Raw genomic sequence first — 17,224 nt, 5'->3', positions numbered from 1 at the left:
CAAAGCATAGTTTGGATTTGAGAAATAAAGGACTATAAGGTAAGGCAGCAATAATTTAGTTCTCTGATTGACAAAGTTGCTCAAGTGAGTCATTGAACCAGATCGTGCCAGTGAGTAATATGCATTGATTAAAATAGATTTCATTATCTCATGATGAGTTGTGCTGGTGACTGTGATGGCACACTTCTTCATTGTATTAACCAGAAGTTTGAGGGAATTCCTTGTAATAAATCTAGAACTGTAGGTAGGAGTGCAGCAGTAACCAAGAAGACCTCACCCTGCTCCAATTGTGTAGATTGTTTTATTGACAGGTGAAATTGAGTAACAAAATAACATAGTTTACATCTGAGATGAGTAACTTTATTTACAAATTTGCTTATCGAGCTTTAAGTCAGAAGACAAGGAGATTTTTAAGACTTAAACAGTGATTCTCCAGTTCCCATCTTGTTTATGCTAGGCTTTCCTCTGGATCGAATTTTTGCTTGCAGATAACAAAATTTTTAGCCTCTAATTGACTATATTTAAATATGTCTGTCATGGAATAATGTAGTTAAAATTATTTCTGCTTGCATTTTTAACTTTTCCTGAAAAATTCTTCATTAGGGACACTTTGTTTTTGTCACAATATCAGTCATACCATTGCTTTCATTATCTTGCATCCACTTGTTTTCAGTAAGCTATCCACAGTATCCCAGTGTCTGACAGAATTCACTTCTCTCTATATTGATCTAGGAGGGATAACAAGGAGAGGATGTAGTATGTGACCAGCAAAGTGGAGTCTCTGAATCAAAATGGTGTTACCCGAAGAGATTTCTGTTTCTTTACACCTTGCAGAACAGGAACATAGAGTGGTATCTGAGAATATCTAAAAGGTCAAAACATGGACACTCCAAAGGTATATCTGCATATTACCTAGGATCTTGGTATTGTCATACAGGCAGAAGCCGAATCTAAAAGAACTCCACCTGCTCTTTAAGCTTAGCTTAGCAAATTAAGTTAGTATGGATGATACACTTTTAGTACCAGATGGTGATAAACAGTGATATTAGGTACCATTCAGTCTCTGTCCTTGATTTGCTGTCTGATTTGAGTCAAGCAAAATACACCTGGTTTTCAGTTTGTTTGCAAATAAAGTGATGCTTTGCTGCAAGTGATGAATTAGGTACTGCAGAAATGAAAAGTGTTGTCAGGGTTAGTAAGGGAATATATGAACTCATGAAAAAGTCTCCATCTCAAAGAACATAAGTCTGTGGATGTTTGAATCTGTGGTTTCTGCCTGTCTACAGAAGGGTCCATTTGCAAAATTTACATTTATTTTTGGTTTTGGATTTTGAACACTCCAGGGCTTTCAGGTAGGGCGCATCTCCAGGGAAAATAAAACTTAACCACAACCACCAACCCAAAACTGAACCATCAAGTAACCTGAACCCAAATGAGTGAGGTTAAAAAGAGTTTGGTTAACTGTCTTGTTTTGTTGCCTTTGGCTAGAAAAAGAAGTGGGAGTGAGAGATGCCTTTTTAGATATTTCTGACCCAGGTTAAATTAGGACACTAAAAGTCTTGTGAAGAACTTTCAAGGGTTGATTGGGTTACTTGGATCCCAACTCAGCTCGTGGAGATGAGTCCAAAGTTCTAGATGGTTATTAAATTAGAAAGGGAGACATCTTACAAGGTCTGCATCATTACTACATAATACCTCCCTTAGTTCCTTATGGATAAGCGTGTCCAAAAGGTACTCATCAACATCCCGAAGGCACATGGGCTTCTTAATCTGGTTAGCTTGTGTCTGGTTTGAATGGGAAGAACATTTCCAGAACTGAAGTCAGCCTGTGGCCTTGCTTTCAGTTACCTATTTAAAGGAAGAGGAATTGGAATTCTCTTAATGTTTCAGCACAAAGATTGTTATGTTTTCTGGTAATACTTCACTATATTCAAAAATTCTTCCTGTCATTGGAAGTCAGTCTGGTTCCTCCTTTTCATCAAATAACAGCAAGTTTTTTTGCTTCGAGATGTTGTTTGTGCTTTTAAGTGTTTTTTAAGAGTTGTTACCTCCAAAATTTAATAACAAGGTAGATTGAAAAGTATATTATACTTCCTGCCATTCATGCTCCTTGTTTAGCTTTTACGCTACATTTGTAGAAAATGAAAGCCAGAATGTAAAACTGATTGATGCACGTGCCCTCATATGCTAACAAAATGCAGCAGTTTGGGTTATGAATGCTTCAGAACTCACAAGAGCAAGCAGAGCAATCAAAGAACTAGATGTTCTTCACACACACAGTCTTAGCGAACACTGACCTGATTGTACAGGTTTGTAACTTATTTTTTTAATAAGATTTGGGATTCAGTTCAACTGAGAATGTCCCTTTAAAAGTTTCCAAATGATGTGTGACCCATTCTGCCACCCCACCTTCTTTTTGCTGATTAGAAAAGGGAAAGGGCTTACTGAAGATAACACTGAGGATGCTTTCCAAATGACCAAAGGAAAAGAAAGAACAAGGAGAAGGGATCATTAAGATGATAAATGAAAGCTGGGTTTGCTGTTATTACAGGTTATGTTGCTTTTTCTCAAGGGGAGTGAAGGGGGAGGAGATGTACCATTTCCTGTTGGAGAAACTATAATCAGCTATAGAACATTTGCAGTTTTAGGAAAAAAAGGTCCTGACTGTGCTACTGTACAAGGATTGAAGTGGCAAAGTGAAGGTTCATATTGAAATGATAACGACTTTGTGGCGAAATGGAGCACAATATGCCGTTTCCTAAGAACTTGTAGGAGGCTTAAAAGATGCCAACATGTTTGTTTGCATAAAGATGATTGATGACCCCAATAAAGGCTGCAAATTGTGAAGAGAAACACATCTAAATTAATCTGAAATTTGGATTTAATCTACTCCTCTTCCTGTAATATTCTGTTACCTAACTGGGCTTTGAAACCCTAGTTGCTCCAGAACTTGGTGTAATGGGATAATTAGATATAAGTGGGATAATCTGCGTAATTCTTAAATTCTGTAGTCTCAAACAGCATCAAAAGGAATATATTTTGGGATGGGGGGAAGCTGCACGACTAGCGTTCTTCAAGGTGCCAACAAATGTACAGGAACTTTATGTTCTGGAAACTGAGCTGTTACCTCAAGTGGTGTTCAAAGAGGAAACCCCACAGCAAGGTGACCTGGAAAGTTGATGTCCCAGAATCTGTCACATTTCATTAACTACATTAGCCAAAGAAGCACACAAGCACCTCTTCTGTAAGCAGGGCTCTGCATTGCTTTTGTGCAGGTGGTTGAAGAATGGAATCTTGACTCAAAGCATAAAATTTTAAAGATCTTTTGTTTTACTTCTAATTTTCTGCTTTTCTCTGATGTGTTCCGTCTCCCCATCTCTTTCTCACAGCCTCTTCCTAATTGAAAAAAATTTAAAGAGAAATAATACAGTTGCAACCCATATGAAAAATGCCAGCAAACAGAAAGCACTTGACCCCTAAAATTGGAACAAAAAATTGTTTAGACATTAGAGAAGCAAGTAAAACCAAAATGTTTATAGCACAACCTTTTTGGATTGAGGAAGTCTCATGAGGATTTCTACATTTACAAGATTTCAGTACAACACTTGTTTATCTGTAGATACAGTGCAAGGTGTTAATCTCTGGCTTCTTAGTTGCAGTGACCACTGTATATTCAGATGATGAAATTGACACAATCTTATGATTTTTGAATCAAACCTGTTTGTCAGTTTCTCACACCAGCCACAGACAATTAAGAAGTACAACTGGGATATTCATCTGAGCTTTTTGGTCCTTCTACACTAGACTGAAATCTTTCAAGCGACAATCCTTTTGCATAGGTTTCTGGTGCTTTGTGCATCTCAGGCCTTTCTTCAAAACTGCAGTGTTTCCTTTCCAAAAGGTTTTTGGACTGCAAGATAAAAGGTAACAGGAAAGCCTAGACAGTGCAGAGAGAAGAGGTGATCTGTTCTTTCAGTTTACCAGTGCCTTCTCCAAAATTCAAATTTGAAATACTAAGTTTGGAATTAAGTTTTAGATTACCTGTGCTAGTTCAGCTATCCCTACTCATGCTGTGGTTTTCTTCTGGATAATATGATAAATCCATAATTTAAGAAGATATTAAGAAGGCACAGCAATTTTTTTTCTATCATCAGTGCTGTGTGCTCTTCTTTATAAGAAGAATTTAGCAACCAAGTCATGCAATGAGTATGCCAAACAAGACTTCAGTGAAGGTGATCTAAATGCCTGGCATGATTTGACAACACAAAAAATGGACAAACACCAATTATTCCTCATAAGTCAATTACATATCTCTTGGACTCTCAAATAAAAGCATTCTACTTAGCTGTCAAGCCAGGAACCAGTGCAGGAAATTCCCTCCATAACATATAGAACCAGAGACAAATTGTTTCCCAGAGTTCTTGCTGTTTGCAGACTGTCTGGACAGTAAATTGCAGGTCTGATCCTCTCACTATATCTTCCAGATATTCCAGCACTTCTCTACCAATCCTGCCTGACTCTTCAGGCATACAGTTGTAGAGCAGTGGCTGAGTACAGAAAGTCTTTCCATCCTCAGAAGAGGGGGAAGGGTATTATAAACCATATGAGTCAAAGGCTTGAGGACCTGATTTATTCTGCATCCTTTTGGAAAGAAGAGGAAAAACATTTTCTGCTTCTGAATCAGTTGGCTTTTGAAATTTAATAAACCTGTTGTTATCCACTCGTGCTGCTGGGTGACCTATTTTTATTGTACACTGAGGTGCAATAAAATAGAAAAAGGCAATACTGTGAAGGAAAACTCAGAGGCCTTATTTGAATGCATAACCAAGTTTGTTTACTTTGAAAGAACAATAACAATGTAATGAATGTCTGGTGCAGAGTTAAGTACATCCTTGTCCAAATTTGATTTATGTGATTGTTTCTGGATGTTAACTCAACCATTGTTAACATAACCTCCATCATTTTTGTATTCACACTGCCTGTGGGCACACGCTAACGCAGCAACGTGAAAGAAATCTGAAAGAAAAGTGGTAGCAGTTCCTAGTGCAGGAAACCTCTTTCCCTGAAATAACAGAAGCTGGGGTGTAATGAGCCATAGATCATGTTAAGGCAAGCAGATCTGTGTAACTGGAGGAACTTTGTAAGGAGAGAGAAGGCAGCCATTGATTCCTGTAGCTTATTAACCTCTTGAGGGCCACGTGCGGTATCTAGACATCATCCATGGTCTGATAGTGTGTATTTGTGATTTTGGCTATAAAATTACGCACAGAAAAATGCAACCACTTTTGCTGCGTGCTGAAACACATCAGGAGATACACTGTGAGCTCAGGCTTTCTGAAGGTAGAAGTTAAGCTTTGTGAGGAATGCTTATACGGACACTTCTGTAAATGAGTATGTAATTTATACAATATGTCTATGTAATTCCTGCAGTAACTTTGTTCAGTATACAAAGAAGGGTTTCTCCAACCGCCGTGCTAGGCAGTAACTCCACAGGATATGAGAATGGGCATATTTTAAGAGATACAGATGATGCTTTTTTTAGGTAAACAAAGCATTCAGAAGTTGCCACAATGAATAAACAGTGGTTCTCAAAGGAAGTTTTATGGGTATAAACAAAAGTCATTCTTGTTCATCTTTTGTGTTAATTTCAAAATTGCACATATTTACTAAATCCTTCCCATGTGAGCCTTCCAGCCTGCGTTCTTTAACTAGATAATATAGCATGTGGTTCTACAACTCAAGTTCAGAGATATCTGCAATGATATTTTTTGATTAATTTACTTGTAATTCAATTTAACTTAACTAGAAATAGCTATCAATAACTTTCTGTTTCAAAGTCACTATATGACTTCCATCAGGTGTCATCACTGAAATTTTATATTTAAAATTTAAATTAGAATTTGCAGTTGTTAGTAAAGAAGTGGTATGTTCAGCGTATTATTATAAGTCATTCACATAAACTCTTCCTCTTAAAACTGCATCTTGATTTTATGTCACCTGGTGGATCTCATATGCTAGGAATGGCTCCTCACTGCTGGGAGATTCAGGTGCAACTGAGGACAGAATTTGAGCATTCACTCTCAGCTGCTTCACCTTTTACTCTTCTTTTTTAATTGTCCTTTTTCTCTCAACTTCATATGGCTGTGCTTTTCTCTTTTGGTTGACACTGATCTTGGGAGGAGAAAGAGAAAATGCTGGTGAGATAATAATAGTTTGGGGTGTTTTGTGCTTGGAGCAGGGCAGAGTCTCAGTCCGATTTTATGCAAGACACCATCATAATAAGGTACATTACTGCAGATGGCAGAGTAATCTGTTATGGGTCATAGCAATCATCTGACAAGTCTTGTGATTCATAGACAAATCAGTTATTACTGAAATAACCAAAAAGATGTGATTTTAACATGATGTCCTTTAAGTCAACATCCAGAGTTTGCATGTGGCTAGCCTGCAGTGCGGTTTTTGGGCTGTTCTGTCAAGAGCCCAGTTTTGAAAGTACATTTCCTACTGTTCTTTACCAGTATTATGAACTCTTTCCCTTATGAATGAAAATACAGAGCAAGAGATTGTTGTGGGTAATGTTTTTTGCATAATGTATTGTAATACAGTGCTCATCTGAAGCAGCAAGTGATGTTTCAGAGGTGCTGTCTGCTGATGATTAAATTTCAGTTCAGACCCATGACAACCATTCAGAGCAATGTGACAAAGGAGTGGCAACAAGTTTGATCATTCAATTCAGAAAATATGTTTCACAATAAGAAATTACTTATTTCAACCTGCTGTGTTTGTGCTTTGGTAAGTAGTATTTGTGCTACTGAAATAATCTGATAATCCAAAGGATAAAGTAACCACTTCTTCATAATCCAACGTACAGCTGCTTGTTGGGACTCGGGCCAAACCTTCACCTTCAGGTCATTCACAGCCACTCCACATGTGAGTTTTAAAGACGGTTTAGAGGAGCATAGGTAGTAACTTAAGTCATCTGTTTTCAAAACCAGATAGTAACTTAGATAAAAATTGGTTGGAGCAACTACTCATTTTTAATGTACTACAAAAGGAAAGTTTTCTGTACTTTAAAATTTAAACTTGTTACCTGAAAGCAGTAACAGTCGGGGGGGCAAAGATGGAATTAGGAGAGTTGGGAAGTTGAGAAACAGCAGACACAAGTTTAAAAAGTGAATTAATTTTAAGTGTTTTGTTATCCAGGAATTAAACTGAATGCCAGCCACTTCTTAGCAGCACTATATAAATGAAATGTGAAAACAAGTCTACCGGTTCCTCCACATGTCGCTGTCACTGGGTAACTGTTAGCACCTACGTTAGTCACTCCTTCAACGGGCCATGAAATTGTTCCAGCTTTTAAAATGTGTGAGAGAATTAAGGCAGGTGCTGGCACATCATAAATGAAAATCTAACCTTCAGGCTGGTACAGTAGTGACATTGTTACTGTTTGCATTCTTGAAAACACATGGCTTGTCAAGTCGCAATAAAATTATTTTGTGCTTTTATATTATTAAAACTCAGTGGGATCTTTGGGCTGCCCATGAGAAGTGTGAGACTTACAGGTGTAATAAAATATATTAATTATTGACACTCAGTATGTAAGTATGGTTTTTTTGTTGTTGTTGCTGACTTTGTGTCATTCAATAGCCATTGAATTACTTAAGGAAGAAACTTGCCACAGAAGGTGCTCACACATCTGCTGTTGGAGAAATCAAATACTGAAATATCTATGATCCAGAAAAACTTTAATGACTTCTCTGAAAAACGTCTCAAAATAATAATACTCATAAAACCAGCATACAAAGTCATATTTTAATTTCACAGCAGAACAAATGGTCAGCATTTTGTCATAAAAAGAAATAGTAGAATAGAGAGAGTCGTCTTCAGTCCATGGATATTTTTCCTGAGCTGTTATTTAAATCTGAAATCCAGTGAGTTGCTATGCAGCTTCTTATCTCAAGCGATCATTACTGTTCTCTGAAAGGAATGCTTAATCTTCAGTTCCTTTTATGAATAAAACTGTGTTGAATCTTACTTCCTTCGAACAACTGCCCAGTTTCTGTCCTCCCTTTTTCCAAAACTTATACCAGACTGCAAAATGAAAACATCACAGTTGTACGTGACATTCTGTTAAAAGTTCAGATGAAATTACCTAAGTCATTATCAGTTCTATGAAGCCTGCATATTTTCCTTACTAACAATAAGGTAATTTAATTACTCTAATTACTGATTTAATACTGTATAAAAACTGCCTTCGTTTTTGTGTCACGTTTAGCCCTATACGAAAAACTCATAATACAGCATTAGGGAATTAGAGTTATCCTGCTACTGAGTGAAAAGAATGTATTCTGTTGAGTAACCAGAAATGTATGTATTGCCTGAGTATACTTGCTTTCCTAATTGTAGAACTAAAATACTTTCTTCATTTATAGTTATATTAATATGTAGGAAGGACAGCAGACAATACAATAGGATTATTAACCTATTCTTACTTCTTTCTCTCTTTTCTCTCATTTTCCAAAAGTGGGTCATACATTTGTACTTTCAAACTGTACTTTGAGGTTTCTTTTGCTGTCACATTTTTGGTTTTATATCGAAGATCACCTTGTATGCTAGTGCTATGTAATTTTAATATATTCCAGTGACACTCCTGTGAGGTAGCAAGTTACTGCTGCTTTCAGTTGTACAGCTAGGGAACAGAGGCACAGCAGAGTAAGAGCTTTCTTGTACCTAACTCTGCCTAGTCATTTAGGCTCCATCTAGACATGTACAGTTAGGTGATATATCAGCCCCCCAGTCACTTAGCCTGGGTCACATTAAAGCCAGTTACAGGCAGTGTACTGAACTCAAGATCTTCCAAGTCCTGTGATAGTACTCTTTTTACTGGAATGTATTTTCTTTCTGAAATAAACACATATATTATGCTGAAATATAGGGATTGAATACTGCCTCTTCGTGTGGGTGGGGAAGAAGCATGAACTTTATGATTTCTGTATCACTATTATAAAGTTCTTGCTATTTCTCTTATTAAATACCTGAGAATGTCATCCTTCATCTTGAGTTTCATGATTTCTGTACTGATTGCTTTTCACAGATACTACACTCTCAGGGGAAATCGGCACCAAGAAAAAAGTGAAAAGACTGTTAAGTTTCCAGAGGTATTTCCATGCATCCCGGTTACTGCGTGGAATTGTACCACAAGCCTCTCTGTACCTACTGGATGAGGACTACCTTGGGCAAGCAAGGGTAAGACAGGTCTCCAGATCTCCGTTTCTTTTAATAATATTCCAGAGAGTGTCAGTTTTGTTTCAGTCTTCAGATAAACAAATGTATGGCTGATCTTTCTTAAATGACCCACATTAATTGCCTGCCTCACAGCAAACAGACTGTCCATTCCTCTTTTATGCTTACCACTTTAAAGGCTTAGTCCCAGAGCAACAAGAAAATTCAGCATTTTCAGATTCTGTCAACTGAAATTATAATCTGGATTTATTAAAGGATGAAGGATCCCTGGCTGAATTACTGAATTAAGTAAGTGCAGTCTTGACATGGGATTTAGTTCATCCACTTGCAAACAGACAGCTGTCTCTCAGCTGGTCTGGAGCAGCTATTAGGCAACCCACAATAGCTCTCCGTAATGGCAAAGGCTAAGAAACAGGGAATATTCACTGCAAAGAACTTCACAATAATCAAAATATAATTCTCTTATCTTGCAGCTCTTATACGTGGTTTCAATGGTATTTTCTAACAAAACTTGCACAACTGGTAGCATTGGGATTATGTCCCTAGGCAATTCTTACTCTCTGCAAGAGAAGATTATGTGCCAGGCATTAGAAAGTAATTAAGAATCCAGAACTGGTTTGAATATAGACTAGGCAATGGGAGTGAACACACATTTCATTCATGCACATGCCATTGTTGGTCATACACTTAGACCAGACTCAGTCTCTTGACTGAACTGCTGTAGCTGTAAAAACACTGTATATGGTGGTAATGATGGATTCTTCTGCATGACTGAGTGGGCTTCAGAGAAGCACTGTATCTAAGTTTATAAGGCTATTCCTGTGTATTGGTTTGTTTAGCAAATTGTAATAAAAACCTAAGAGAATTTGTACTGAATTGATTTGGGGACATGAAAGAACAATTAAAAAGTTGTGCAGTAAAAGGGAATATTTTCTTATTTTGTTTATATTATTTGTTGTTTTGAGATCCATTTAGAAGGTGTTTTTAGTGTCAAGTTCAAAACCTCCTTAGTTAAAAGTGCAAGTGACATTTTATGCAGTACAGCTAAATTCAGTTCCTGATGTCTGATATTTGAAACACGTCTCTATAGCTTTCCCAAACAAAACTTTAAAGCTGCAGCAACCAATCCTGTGATTGATTAATGTGGAATAATAATTTAAATCTGCTTTACAGATTGACATACCAGTCATTTGCCTTTTCATATTTGTTTTTCCTAGCACATGCTATCCAAAGTGGGAATGTGGGATTTTGACATTTTCTTGTTTGACCGCTTGACAAATGGTAAGTAATTTTTTAAAAGTTTTTATTTTAATCTCTCTCATATATGACTGTTCTAAAAAACCCTAATTAATTAATTGCTAAACATTTCCAGTGTAGATTACTGAAGAGAAATTGGACACAGTTAAATTCTCCTAAAATCATATCCTTGAACATTTTCAGGCTGTTCGTGAACTATAGAATAATGTTTTGTCTGGTTTTGTATTAATCTAATCTCCTACATTTGTTATGGTCACCTTTTCAAGGAAGTTTTCCAGTTTCCTTTAGCCAGGAAGTTCCAAATGTACTTTAAATATACCTATTAGATACATTGGTCAGTAAGTCCAGACCTCCATAATCAGTCGATTTCTATCAACACGAAATACCTTTAACTGAAGATACATTTGCTTCTGTTCAGCAGCACAAGTTAGGAAATTCATTAAGACAGTAAAACTCTGTGGAATGTTTTGTCTAAATACCTACCTGTAACACCACACACACACCAGTGTCTAGGCAATACCTCTTGATCAGGTAACTGCTGAAGAGGATCATGATCACACCTTTCTCCTTTATGTATTGATCATAGGAATGGGATCCTTCATTCCTTCCCCCCCAATCTAATTAGGTTTGGCTGGGGAAGAAGGTGTGGAGAAAAGTTGGTTTAGAGGGTAATTCATCTGAGAGACTGGCAGTGAAGAGTGGAGAGAACAGCAAATGTCAAGCGAAGCAAAAGCATAATTCTTCTAAATTACCTTTCTGCACCCCCGCTCAATAGTCAAGGGCAAATAAGTTTCCATGCCTTCTTTGTACATATATTTATTTCTTTCCTGGGTTACATTAAGTAAGAAAAGACCCCCTTCTGACATTGTTTATACATTGTATGTTTTGGTTGTTTTCTTACTTTTCTGGAAACATTGCTGCTGAATTATGCAGTGTAAACTTTTTTAAATACTGTGTGTATGTATAGTTGATCATATAATACTAGTTAGGCTCAATTTTGCCAGTGTTTGCAGTATTGGATTCACAGTAAGGCCAGTGTAACATCAGCGTAACTTGAGACCATAAATGCTGCAACTCATTTTTCCTGTCTGCATCATTGTTATGAGATGCAGTTGTAGCTGAGCTAGGTACATGGGTTAATGATGTGTTCTTAAAGCCATGTGTAAAATAAAAAATGTAATTAAAACCTGCTGATTTCTCAGTAATTAATTAATTAGTACAGTATGGCAAACTGAAGTGGCAGAAAAGCCATTCTCCTTTCTGTCATTTCCGGAGGTAGACCTCAATTATGAAGATGATGTAGTTCTCAAACAAGCCTGTCAAAAGACTTCCAGTTAAAAACATGTCAATTCTTCTGTGTTACGTTGAAACAGCAAACATGACGTTATGGCATCTGTTCACAAGAATGGCACTCTACTGGTACAGCCATACCATCAAATCTTGATAGAGAGATATATAGGAGTAATTTATATAAGCTACTTTTGAGTATATGAGTGTCATCTAAGATCATATGATAGGAGCTAAGATGATAGGAGCTGATGAGTAGTTAGGAAATTACCAAGATTTTAGTCTTGCTTGGATTGTTAAGGTTTGTTAATCTAAGAGTTGTTCCTTTCTACTTTTAGGAAACAGTCTCGTAACACTGCTTTGTCATCTCTTCAATGTGCATGGACTTATTCACCATTTCCAATTAGATATGGTTACATTACACAGGTTTTTAGGTAAGTGCTCACCTCAAAGCCATCTTTAAATGCAGTTTACAGCTTAAGTAGGGCATCAAAGAAGGCACTGCCTTGGTCTGCATATCTATGTAGAATCATGATGTTGTTGCAAATATTTCAGTAAAACATTTCTGTGATACACATAATTTGCAGGCACTCAGGTGCTCGGTTCAGTAAGTCAATAGAGGGACTTCAAAAAGCTCTGCATTGGGCTGAAGCATCCCTGTACCATAATTGCACTGGTGGTTTAAAAAAAAGTATGCTGTGCAGAGATGTGGCCGGCCGAGCAGGCCCACACAGACAGACAGACATTACAGACCCTACTCGTGCACAGTACAATTGTGGTGCAGTGTAATTATTTTAGTGACTAATAGACCACTGAGACCCAGGGCAGTTAAAAGCTTATGTACAAAATTTAACAAATTATATCAAGCTGTCTGCACTGAATAGTGTTGATGAAAGCCCCTGCTGCTGTTACTGCCAACAGAAATATTAGCCCCATGCTGTCAGTGAACCAAAAGAAGAAATTGGCCAAAATCAATTACTTTTTGCATCATGTTTTGAATGCAGCTGAATGCCGGTTTGTCAGGCTGTCAGGCAGAGTTTCCAAGGCAGGGTGTCTTCTTTAAAACTGCCTAACTGTTGCTTCTGGAAAGCATTCCTCCAGTGTGGAGACAGACAAAATCTCCCTGCCATTTCTAACTCCTGTGGGCAGCCATGAAGTCGATGCTCAGATAATTAGAGCTAGTGGTACTCAGGGTTTAAAGGATTACCTACTGTAACTTCATATGCTTATGGAGCTGGAAGCAAACTGAAGGTTAGGACTTTCTTTGGCATTCCCCATGCTGGAGATGAGTGCCATGGGAAACATGCCTGTTACCTTCCTGTTTGATTAATTTGATAGTGCCTAGGAGAGTGCTTTGGGCAAGTTCACAGGCGGCTTCCAGTGTTCACGTGGTGTTGTTCTGAGACCACCTAATGGTGCAGGCACTGCTGCAAGGAACAGAAGCACAGAGCTCGATGGTTTTCTGTGCAAGTGAAAGCTGAGAGTTAAAAGGTTGGTGCTCCTGGTCCAGCTGAACCAATTCCAGCACTGCAAACTAAAACAAGAGGGACTGGTGTTTTAAAATGAACACGTACATGTGACTAAAATTATCACAGAAGATTTTGCTCTGAATACTCCAATGCTGTATCTTTTGATTCTCTGCCTGGAAGATGTAGGAATGCCTTTGACTGTAGTCAAATAACAAATGATGCCAGGATATCAGGGCCTCACCCCCTGCTGCTGTAAAATAGGTGGTACTGCCTTAATGACATATTACTCCCCTATGACAGCAGCCTAAATAATTACACTCCGTTGTGGATAAATTTGCCTCTCTTCCTTATTTATTTTACTCCTGAATGAGAGCCTTCACTAAGGCAAGAAAGAGTTGATTTATGAACTAGACCCAGTATATCCCCTTGGGCCTCACAAATCCTTTCATGCATTTTTTCTCTAAAGGTATCCCAGTAAGAGCACCAGTCTAAGTAAGCTACAGCTATTTGAAGAAACTCCTTAGGCAGCTGACTGTAAAACCTCAAATTGTATTTTAAATCCAGTTCCCATTTGTGCTCATGGCATTCAGAGACAAAAGGATCTTTGTTTTCTGTTTTGGTTCCCAGTTATGGTTCAAGAAGATTACCACAGCCAAAACCCATACCACAATGCTGTCCATGCTGCTGATGTCACACAAGCTATGCACTGCTATCTGAGGGAGCCCAAGGTAATGACAACCTTTCACGCTTATGTTGCTTCCAGATAATTCTCAAATTTTTTTCCCAGGATTGAAAAAAAACCCAAAAAGCTGTTTTTAGATAGCGGAAGATGATTGCATGCTTGAAGTCAGCAACAAATCAGTAGCAGAGTCAGCAACAGATGACAGACATTTCAAGCTACTGGAGTCACTTCCCATCATGCAGGCGATGTACCAAAGTGCTGTCGTATGAGCTCCAGCTACCGTGACCGTGTGTACCAGCTGCCCACCAGCGGCTGCAATCCTCACATCAATATTTCAAAATACTAAATTGGGCAGTGCAACACCAGAAAAGGGGAAAACGGTCCCTTCGACTGGGTCTGTTGCAAGAGTATTGTCTGCACAAGTAAACAGCAGCTTCTGGCTGCTGCAGCAAGCCCTCACAATGTGAGGGTGTGACATTTCTTGGTGTGTTACTGGAGGGTGCTGTAATACTGTAATGCTGAACCACAGTATAAGAATATAACTAATCCCTTCCTGGCTTGACTTCAGTGAAAGAAAGTTCTGCTAGAATTAGCAAATTGTTAGACCAGAATATAGTAATGGTAAGCGAGGACAGAAGCAGGCCCCAGCTTTCCTGCATTTCCATCTCCTGCGAGATCTGCAAGTCCCTTCTGTCAAGAAGTACGGAGGACAGCCAACATCCAGAATCTGTACCATACTGCTCCTGATTTCTCATCTCAGGATGCTTCATTCAGCTCATAGACCTGTACTCTGTACAGACTCATTGGGCTGGTAATTGCTACCTCACTCTCAGAAATAGAAAATGAAAAAAAAAAAAATAGAAAAAAAAAAAAAAATAGAAAAAAAAAAAAAATAGACTTCCTATTTTGTTTTTCCAATGACAACAAAATTTGCTTCTAAATGATAAGCTGTGTAGAAGAAAAAAGCCTGGGCAGGTTTTCAAACTTGGATGTCTGAAGTAAAAAGGTAAATTATGTTCTGTAATAAAATACCTGTATTTGAACTGAGGTATCTAACAGCCAAGTTTGAAATTTCAAAAGTTTATAAACTCTGCTGGAAAAATGAAGCTTGATGTATTGTTGGTATTACTAAACACTGTGTGAGACAGAGCTCTGACCATGTATGCTAACATATGCCAACCTGCTAGTATACTTATTTTTTAAAGTGAATCTTTTAGACTATGCTCAAGTACTTGTATAACAACAATCTTTATATTGCCATGAATGATAGAGAGATAAGAAATACAAACTGTAATAAAATACAACTATATAGTCTGATATCTTTATAGATGTTTGTTCAACAGTCACCTTAAAAACACCGTTCACAAAATCTATTTTATATTTGACATTTGTGCACAAATGCCTACAAAACTGAGCAATGCCTTGTCAGCTAGTTTATTTACCAAAAGAAAAAAAAAAGTGGTTACTGTTCATGTTCTTGTTGTGATTATTATGTGTGATTCAGCTTGCCAACTTCCTCACCCCATCGGACATCATGCTCGGACTGCTGGCTGCTGCGGCTCATGATGTGGATCATCCAGGGGTCAACCAACCATTTCTGATCAAAACTAAACACCACCTTGCCAGCCTCTACCAGGTAAAACTGCTCATGAAGTTGATAATACATAAAATGGTGTCAAGGAGAGTCTTAAGCAATCTGCAGTGAACTTTAATGCCAAAATCTGGCAGCGGGGGGATGTTGATCAAATCAACCTGCACTTTAGAGTCTGGACAATTTCAGTTAAGCTCCTCACTGGGTGTCTCTCCTTACAGCAAAGCTGATATAAATGGGAAAGAAGGTGGAAATGTCAGATTTTGTGGAGGACATTTAACCCAAATCAGTTGCCTGGGTTATTTCTGCTGTAGATCATCTGGGGTAAGGAACTGTGGATAGGAGATTAAAAATCATGGTGAGACAATTTGTACTTCATCTTCCTTCAGTGAGCAAGTAAGCAGCAGGCGTGTTCTAAATTGGCATTGCATTAAAAGAAACTTTTGCTTCATGTGGCTCTAGTAAAATTAAACACTTAATGAATACTGCAATTTAAAAAAAAAAAAAAAAAGATAAAGGAAACCAAAGGAAAAGTTGTGGATATTTACACAAACGTGCCTAGAGATATAAATAAAGACTTAAAAACAGCCACTGTAGGTCACACCACAGGCTGTCTAGACCAGTATCCTGTTTCTAAGAGCAGCCAGTAAAAGATCTCAGAGAGAAACATAAGCCTGGGATAAGTATAGAGCTGTCCTTCACCTGGTATACATCCTCCCAGCTCTGGCAAGCAGTAGAAGACTTCCCTGAAACAAAAACACAGACCCTCTTGTTCAATAACTACCAATGAACCCATCCTGCCCTGATTTTTGTGGTCCTTTTTGAATATATTTGTAGTTTTGGCCCATGGCAGTCACTGTAACTCTGAATTTTATCTACAGCTGTCCTAGGTGTATAATCTTTGCATGCATGTATACATTATTATATATGTACATCTCTATTCTTTACGTTATACTTAAATATATGTGCCAGAGCAATGCTGTAAATCATTTGGTTGCGCTAACCATAATTCATAACTAATAAATGGAGATGGTATTGATTTCTAGCCTTTGGAAGAGTCAGCTTCAGCCTTTGTAATAAGGTGTCAGAGTATCCCAAGTAAAAAATTAATCTAACTGAAGAAGACTCGCTAATAGCTATGTACCTTTCTACACATACTTAGCAAATCAAGATTTTGCTGTGATCTGCTTACTACTTGAAAAGAGATTCTCTCTTGTCCTGCCCTACTCAAGCAGCATTTGGGTTTTCCCATAGAAGTGGACTCTGTAATAATGCAGCTGTCCTGCCCTGAGATACGGGAACAGGCTGCACCGTGGGAGCCCCAGCCAGGGCATGGTGATGCTCAGACACTTAAAACTTTGTGACTGTCCTCATCACAAGCTGATGCAGCTTCTTAAGTCATCCCCATACGTGTCTGGTGCATTTTGTGGAAATGTCAGGCCAGCTGAGTGGGGAGGGAGAAGAGCCAGGGGACTAAGTCAGGGGACTTTGGGAAGGTCATGTTAAGGATCCTTTGAAGAGGAGTGGGTAGAGCCATTCCACAAAAACCCTGGTCCTATGAAAAGGTATAAACAACAAGTCCTCAAATTAATAGTGGGAAACAGTGATATATAATTTGGTTGAAAATTCAGGCTAATCTGAAAGAAGTGTAGCTAAAATAAACTATTAGTATCTTGGAGAGGTGGCTTCTGCTCA

At 38.1% G+C, this 17,224-nt stretch overlaps 1 protein-coding gene across 3 annotated transcripts in view; it reads left to right on the top strand.

Annotated features, from left to right (window-relative positions):
* The window catches only part of PDE7B (phosphodiesterase 7B), a 181,704-nt gene that overhangs the window by 147,079 nt on the left and 17,401 nt on the right, over positions 1-17,224 (top strand). For all 3 annotated transcript variants that reach the window (XM_074819018.1, XM_074819017.1, XM_074819016.1), the window contains 5 exons: positions 9,095-9,246; positions 10,461-10,524; positions 12,126-12,221; positions 13,884-13,984; positions 15,443-15,574. In XM_074819018.1, coding sequence (XP_074675119.1) covers positions 9,095-9,246; positions 10,461-10,524; positions 12,126-12,221; positions 13,884-13,984; positions 15,443-15,574 — 545 coding nt within the window. The remainder of the gene's footprint in view (positions 1-9,094; positions 9,247-10,460; positions 10,525-12,125; positions 12,222-13,883; positions 13,985-15,442; positions 15,575-17,224) is intronic.

This window comes from Strix aluco, chromosome 3 (genome assembly GCF_031877795.1).
Source record: "Strix aluco isolate bStrAlu1 chromosome 3, bStrAlu1.hap1, whole genome shotgun sequence".
Classification (NCBI taxonomy): domain Eukaryota; kingdom Metazoa; phylum Chordata; class Aves; order Strigiformes; family Strigidae; genus Strix; species Strix aluco.
This window is presented reverse-complemented; position numbering and strand designations above follow the sequence as displayed.